Source organism: Haplochromis burtoni, unplaced genomic scaffold (assembly GCF_018398535.1).
Source record: "Haplochromis burtoni strain Fernald_Lab_line unplaced genomic scaffold, NCSU_Asbu1 Contig_22, whole genome shotgun sequence".
Classification (NCBI taxonomy): Eukaryota; Metazoa; Chordata; class Actinopteri; order Cichliformes; family Cichlidae; genus Haplochromis; species Haplochromis burtoni.
The window spans coordinates 879,889-887,863 of NW_024582383.1; the positions used below are offsets into that span (position 1 = coordinate 879,889).

Sequence of the window (7,975 nt, forward strand, 5' to 3'; positions counted from 1 at the left end):
CTTCAGTTATAGTACACCAACATCTGTTATATTTTGGCACTAAGGGAACACTGAGTGACCTGCTGGGTTTTGTCCATAAAACTACTCGTCTAAGATGACCTCAGAGTCAAAGATCTCTCAGCAACAGTTGAGGCACTATTGCCCCGATCAAGTCAGTGAGCTTTTTATTCTAAACATGAACTACTGTTACAGCAACAGACATGGACTACATGCCCCACACAACAACTCAATGTCCACTATGTGAAGCAGCCAAACACAGGCCTGCTCCTCTCACTGAGATAAACTGCTGGCATATTGGTTTTACATCTATACTGTCCAGCCTCTCCTGGTGGACACACAGCAGCATTGTTTAATGTCATTCGAGTCATTGTTGACCTTAGCCCTGTGTTTAGTCTTCTGAGAGCACTGAAGCTTCTTTCAGCCTCAGTACCTGCGTTTTATCCTCAGATTAAATTTATTATTCTGTGCCTGATGTGCCTCACCTTTGGCCCTGGCTCCTCCCCTCTGACTGCACTAGGACATATTGCCACCTGATAAAATAACACATGGATTTGTGCCATATAAACAGTGAGACGTGTCAATTCAGACTCTTTGTCAAACATACACTAATGAATCAATTTACATCAGCAGCCTAACAATTGTCATGATAATAAAAATATATTACAAGTTAATCTATAGCATCAAACCATCAGTCACCTGTGAGCTCGCCTCTTCACCTCTGAGCTACAACATGGCAGAGCTGCCTCTGTCACCTGATGAATAACAGTGAGACACTCCACATACATGCAGTCACACGTGTGCTTCAAATACAGTCACAAACCACCAGGTCATCCTCCAGTTTCACCTGTGACCTTGTGTCACCATTACTCTCTGAGCTGCTCAAAGCTGCCGTTTTCTCTGACAGCTTCAATCAAAATTAGAAACGCTGCTCTGAGACTGAGAGAACTAACAGTGCTGCCTGCTGTGCAGGTAGTTTCCCAAACACGTTATTCATGGTTACATACAGTTTTAGACTGATGTGGGCCAAAGCCTAGCATACCCTTCCGTCCATGCTTTTACAAAGGAAATATATAATGTGTACATTAAAGATTCCACTTTACATTTGTGAGTCCTCCGAGACTGGGATCGTTCGCTTCTAAAGAACCACGGCAATAAAACAAGATGTTTCTGTGAAGGTTCTCAGTCATCCAGGTCATCGTAGTCAAAGGAGCTTGCAATGACCTCCACACCTCCACAGGACAAGACTCAGCAGTCCATCTGCATCTAAGGTCAAAGGTCACTCTTTCGAGGATGCCAATGTTCACATTTTGGACAGAGAGGACAGATGGTTTGAAAGAGGAGTGAAAGAAGCCATCTATGTCCACTGTGAGCGACCATCTTTGAACAGAGGCGGGTTTACGACACCAACTCTCTGCCATCTATAATCCAGTTTTGAGATCCCTTCCCAGACGCCTTAACGCCCACTCACATCCTGGGCCATCTGACCTCAGGAATTCGCATGATAAGGTGGGGCCAGGTTTCACAATGAACTCACCCGAAACTCTGGCTGATTGGGACCCACACCCAGTTTCACACCTTGGCTCAGGCGATTAGAGGATCATCAGGGGGTCCTTTTGTCCCTCTGTGGGGGGTCACTCCCACTAGGTTTATATCTGGGACTCTCCACCATTTGACCTTAGAACTGAAGAAGCTTCTCGGATGAAGGTGAAACGTCTTCAAGCAACTTAAAGAAGTCCAAAACAAGATGTTATCAATCCACTGAATGTCAGAAGTGATGTGTTGAGTCTTGTTTACTGTACTTAACAGTCCAGTTAAGCATAATTAAAGAAAAGCAATTAATCCGGTTCCTGTAAGTGTTGAGCTGGTAGTTATTATTAGATAATTACAGTACGTCCTACTGTCAATCAATAAAAAACAACAAGTGCTGTTGGAATTGTTTTGGATTTGCACTCCTTGCTGTGATCTTCAGCCACACATCTGTCAGCTCTAACAGGTACTTGATGTAAAGTTCAAATGTGGGTCCTTATTTCAGATTTACTGGTATACATAGAAATAATGCCCTAATTTACTAAAAGGCCATAGAAATCCTCGTAATGACGCAGCTAATAAAATCATCTGAAATGTCCTTGTACAACCACTAGGTGTCACTATTAAGCAATGATTTAATGTTAATATTAAAATTGTGATCGTCTTTTCTTCCTCTGGAAATCCTGCGTTTTCCTGGTAATACTTTGGAACGCAAACACTGTTCAGAGGAAGTGACTGAGAAAGTCTGTGGTGTTTACCCATGACTGTGCACACCACTGACTGCAGAGGTCACCATGTGGCTCTCGTCTCCACACTCATCCCACTGAAACCCCAGGGATGCATCACAAGCCATTTAAAACCTGAGGCAAACTAAGAATCGGCCAACCCCCTAACCCTTGTGCAAATGTGGAAAATGCACAGTCTATTGATCTAAATGGGTTCACGCAGAGGACAGCATTTCCACTAAATTACATCTACAGCATGTTAAAAACACAAGGAGATGGCAGCTTTTAGAAAAAAAGATTTATTTTATAGAAATGAAAATCCATGGTCAGCTTTAAATTAAAAGTATGGAGAGAAAAGCAATGTGCTCTAGCAGACTTTAACATGTTGCCCTGGGTGAAAACTAGGACGTGTCTCCTGCTAAAGAGGTTGTCTCGCTTGTCAATCACTTTGACAGGAACACAACAAAAATTTAAAGTTAAACTGACAAGATTTTGCCCTGGTCTGAACTCAAATACTGACGGTGTAACCAGGTTCATACAGATTTGATCATGAAAATCAGAAAACCAAAATAAGGATGTATGAGCAACAACTGTACTAGAACAAACCAGTCCAAACAGAGCAACATGTCACATCTAGAACTGAAAAGAAATGCTTTATGAAGACTACTTTGGAGGGTCTGTGTTGATGCCGTATTTCTCTTTTAGCAACTTCAGCTGTTCTTCTTTCTTTTTTGTGTCCATTTTCTGGAAAGCCTGCGAAAAGAGTTGATTAAAAAAAAGTACATGAATATTCTGTTCATTTTATAGAAATGCAAAACTATATATTATTTAATATTAAAACACAGACTAAGCCCTGTTCTGTGAGAGCACTTTGTCCTCATTTGTGTGTCTGCACTGCAGGGATAGTTTGGGGAACTTTAAGTCTTTATACATGTTTAGAAGTAGCTGAGGAAATACAACAAAATGCTGATTCATTAAAGCACAATTACACTTGATTTTCTGCCTTTGGCATCTAAACACTGAAAAAGTGAAGACTGAAAACAAAGGATTACAACAAAGTTTAAAAAAAAGCCATACCGGCTGTATTTACACCCTCTGTTTCTTCTCAATGTAGCATAACAGCATTTAAGTGACGGAGGGGGCGGTGCTACAGCTACCCTGTTCCTCTCGTGCTGGCCAAAGACTCGAGCTCTGCTATCATCAGGAAAGCAATGACACAGCTCTCATCACCATCATATTGGATGTTTTGCTGTGTCATTCACCAGCTGGCTGTTAGGTCATGTTAGCAGTTATACTGTCAGCTCAAACGCAAACATTGAGAAGCCTTGAAGCTATCTATGTAGCTTGGAGGAACAGAGTTACTTTCAGGGACCTCCAAGAACCATGTGGTCCAAAAGACCTTTGTGCCTGCAGTGATGTAATGCTCATACGTACTCTGTTTGCATTGTAGTAGAGGACCACGAGGTAACGATTGCAGACATTGAAGCCTGACAGGTGGTCACAGGCGTTCTTGGCATCAAAGATGTCTTCATATACGACATAAGCGGTTCCTCTTGTTTCAGGCGTGTTCCCTCTACGAAAAACATCAGACACAGGAAATCATTACCAGACCTACTGATGGTGGGCGACAGTGGGGCATTTTCCTGTTTTCTTAGCCCTCTCTTATTTCCTGTGTTATTATTGTATACACATGACAGCGGGGTGTTTTTTTAAATTAAATGTTAGACCTCCTCTGAGCTGAATAAAGTGGACTTTTTAAAAAATTATTACTTTACTGGCCAGGACATCCAGGAGCTCTCTCACTGCAATGCAGGGATTACACGACCTTTGGGACATGCCAGTATAGTAACCTTATAGTTCTGGGACCGTGCATGTGCAGCTGGTGCCATTGCACTGAACAATCACATGGACTAGTCTGTATAAAGGCAAATAAGAGTCCACACAGGTCTGTTGGATTTTATGTTCTTGAAGAACGCTGGCAGAGTCAGAGCTCTGGTCAGGACCATCTTTCTTCTCATCAGCAGTGGAACTTTTAGCAACCTCATCGTCACTAACCTTAGACTGACTGAATTTAAAAACACTGTGATTTTAACCATTTTTTACTTGTTTGAGGTTATGGTCTGGCTAGCTTTGGATTTACACTGTTTGTGACTTTTTGTGGAGATTTTACTGAAATGAACTGTCATCAGATGCAGGAACATTCGCTTAAATTTGTCCACTGCCTGCATGCTGAAAACACAACTTTAAGAAAGCGTGCTACATTTGCTAAATATCTCACCTGTTTATCCCTGATTGGGGATAGTGGCTTTGTTAGCGACATTTGTGGATCAAATTCAAACCTCGAGCAATCTTCACCCAGTACAAACACCTAAAACTACATTTATTAAGACTAATTTAAAACATGGAGCCCTACTTTTAAAAAACTGTCATGTCAACTATCAAACAGGTGTTTAAAGCCTCTGTCAGTGCGCCCCAGGGCAGCTGTGGCTACAATGTAGCTGCCATCACCAGTGTGTGAATGGGTAAATCGCTTTGGGGTTCATGGGGACTAAGTAAAGCGCTATACAAATACAGGCCATTTACCATTTAAAGCATTAGTTTTCAGCTAGTTATCCATCCGGATACTGTCCACAGTGAGGGGGGGAAAAAATCTCCATCCGTTACATTTTGGCTTTGCTTTTTCTCACTTCAACTTTGAAGTGATGCACTCAATGAGATAATGTGAAAGAAGTATTTCTTTTTCCTTTTTTGCAAGATTTTCAAGTTGAAGAAGCAGCAAAAACAAGAGAAGCCAATGCTTGACTCTGATAACTGTAAGTTTATGTATTCTATCAACCTTTGTATAGGATTCTATGCAGAGTGGTTTTGTTTTTGTTACAACATTTGTAAAGTTTCTTAATAAACATATTTGAGGATCTAATGGAGAGGGTAACTAAAGGTTTTGACATAATGTTGGAAAAGTTTTGCCAGAATGTACCTTTGTGCAAAACCACGTACTGTGCAGGAATGAACCCTCCTCAAGGCTACATCTAAAGCACAGCCTACATAACGCTGGTTTATATTTATGCAAATTTTTTGCCGAATTGTACGTTTGATGGAGAAAGTCATAATGGGTCAGTCTGTATCTGCAATTAATGGTTGCACTTAAACATTTCTGACATAATTGCGACCCTCGTTTTGCATCACTTGTTACATGCAAATCACAGCCCCACATCTCTCTTGACTTGTGACCCCGGTTCTGGAACAGCACACATTAAGACAGAATACACTTTTGAAATAAGACCAGGCGAGTTTCCTTCATGGAGCAGTTTTTAACCAAGTGGCTTTAAGAAAAGATCTTAACTGGAGATATAAAACAAAGTTTCTTCAGGACAGATTCTTCTTCCTCAGGTCATCAAAGGACATCAGGGATCCATTCTCATAGCAGTCCTCCACATAATGTCATTATGTCATTTGCTAGAAGATTGATTTTTATGTACCATCTACCCCACTTTGTACTGTTTATCTCTGAATCCAGTCTTATTATCTTGGCTAGAAGCTCCGGGCTAATACAAAGTTTAGAGGAAATGCTTCAGAAATTCAGTCGTGATGGTCATAGCTTGCGGTTTCTTGCAGTCAGTGCTCTAACGCAATAAAATTACCACCAAATTCAAATTTAGATCAGACTTTGAACAAATAATGTGCCATAATACAAAACTATTAGATGAGGAAGGACAATTTGTTTAGCAAAATAGCATAATTTGTTTGCACCTCTTCCTCTGAGGCTGCCATTTTTTGTTTTTGGTCTGTCTATTCTCATTGTGAACACACCAATGAATGCTAAGATTCCTGATCATGCATCAGTAAGGAACTTAGCTATGTTTCAGATCTGATACACATGTCGTAACTCATTATGGTGTAACCTGGTTGGAAACGCTTGGGAAAAGAAAGACTATTTTATTGCATACAACAGTGCGTGCCACAGCCTGTGGGGCATCTGCTCTGCCAGCCCTTCTGTCTGCTCACCCAAGGTACCCTGGAGCTAGCTAACAATGCTTAGTCCTACAGTGGTGGACAGTATGTCCTTGGTTTTTTAACATGGAGAAAAGTGACCTCCTTAGACTGCTTTTAAGTTTCAATGTACCTGTTTTTTACAGAGTTATCAGTTCTGTGACTAGTTAGCTAATGTACAGTAAAGTAGCAGAAAGATGTAGTGCTTTTATGTCCACTTTAAATAATTGAGAGATTTGAATAACATTTGAAGATATTGGTCAAAGATAGAGAAAGACAGATAAACGTGGAGTCCAACTCCAAAATATGACTTCATGCACTTCAACTGCTATTTCTGAAAATCTACAGTGAAACACTTACGTTCTGATTTGTCGTATTGGTCCATATTTCCCAAAGATATCATACATTTCCTCTGCTGTGATCTTATAAGGAAGATTCCTGACATACAGGATTCTGTTCACCTCAGGAGGTAATCGGATCTGCAGCACAAAAAAACAATAAAACAGTTCGGATAAATAAACACTGTTGAAGTTACGACTACTGACGAGCATTCAACACAAAGCTACCGCGGAAACGTAGCTTGTAGACATTTAACTCAAACCTTGCCGGAGTTAAGTTAAATCAGTAGTAAACCGTTTTATTTTCTTCCTTTTATTTTACCCACCAGCCCCTTCAGCCCTCTCCTGCCCTTACGTATACAACTCAGATATTTAAACTAACGACCAAAGCCCGAACAGCATCAATCATCTCAAACAGAAGGCGACTTTAACCGTGTGCTCAAGATAGACATCATAAAAAGCACCAACGAGAAATGTTACGATACAATGTTGTTGTTTTCATTTTGCTAACGTGCTAAGCGGCTAACCGTGCGCTAACACAAGCTAAGGCTAGCTTCGAAGCTAACTGAGCTAATGTTTCTGAAGATCTATTTATCACAAAATTCACAGTCCCACTTTCTCACACTTACATTAGCGCGTTTTGCTGCTTGCATAGCCATTGTGACGGGTTGTTTCGTTCAAATTAAACCCACGAACGATAAACACGCAGTCCCACCAGGCGCTCGGCTCTTCTCGTCAAAATGGCAACGGAAGCTGACTGGTGACGTACTTCCGATTTCCGATTGAACCCAAACACAGAGCTTTCCACCAAACCACTCTGTCTCATTTTCCTAACCTTTAAAGGTGGATAGGTGTTTCTCTCTCACGCTCCCCCAGTCTGTCTACTGGTTTTTGAGACCTATATACTAAAAAGTACTGATTTTAGTATAGTCACTGGGACTTCTTGTTTTAGGTTTTTAGGTGCTTCCCTGCTCCACAACACTTGATTCAAATCACTATCTTGTTACCAGGCAGTTGTTGCATTTAATACCAAGCTGACCACTGGAACACAAAGTTGTACTAACTTACAGGTAATGGGAACAATAATGTTTTATAGAGGGAAAGATTGTGATTGAACAGTTCAGCTTATTCCCTCAGGAAGGATCATGAACTTGACTGACAGTAAGAGAGTGGACCCCAAACTTTGATGTGAGAAACAGTTAAGAGGTCATGGGTATCAGTTAAGAGTCATGCATATGGGGCGAGTAATATTGGGTCTGCAAATTATATATGTACGTGTGTGTGTGTGTGTGTGTGTGTGTGTGTGTGTGTGTGTGTGTGTGTGTGTCAGGAACTTGTAGAACACTTTGTGAAGGGAGATGTCTCAGTTTCGTTAGGTTCTACACCAATAGTGAA

At 41.0% G+C, this 7,975-nt stretch overlaps 1 protein-coding gene across 2 annotated transcripts; it reads right to left on the minus strand.

The window, feature by feature from the left end:
* Positions 1-2,535: 2,535 nt before the first annotated feature.
* sf3b6 (splicing factor 3b, subunit 6) lies at positions 2,536-7,359 on the minus strand. 2 transcript variants are annotated; one of them, XR_006054128.1, is made up of 5 exons: positions 7,210-7,359; positions 6,603-6,721; positions 3,687-3,825; positions 2,840-3,005; positions 2,536-2,759 (listed from the first exon to the last, which is right to left on the minus strand). XR_006054128.1 is itself a non-coding variant. In XM_005917111.3 (4 exons), the coding sequence occupies exons 1-4, from the start codon at positions 7,237-7,239 to the stop codon at positions 2,916-2,918; spliced, it is 378 nt and encodes a 125-aa protein (XP_005917173.1). In that variant the 5' UTR covers positions 7,240-7,359; the 3' UTR covers positions 2,536-2,915. The 2 variants fall into 2 exon arrangements, 1 of the variants encoding a protein (XP_005917173.1); XM_005917111.3 differs by having other exon boundaries at positions 2,536-3,005.
* Between the last annotated feature and the right edge of the window lie 616 nt (positions 7,360-7,975).

What these genes read in the sequence shown, in the direction of transcription:
- sf3b6 (XM_005917111.3), bottom strand. Translation starts at nt 7,239, where the DNA reads ATGGCTATGCAAGCAGCAAAACGCGCTAAT. An exon ending in AAGCAGCAAAACGCGCTAAT is followed by an intron (nt 6,722 to 7,209) that starts GTAAGTGTGAGA and finishes TTTGTGCTGCAG; the next exon opens with ATCCGATTACCTCCTGAGGT. An exon ending in CCAATACGACAAATCAGAAC is followed by an intron (nt 3,826 to 6,602) that starts GTAAGTGTTTCA and finishes TGTTTTTCGTAG; the next exon opens with AGGGAACACGCCTGAAACAA.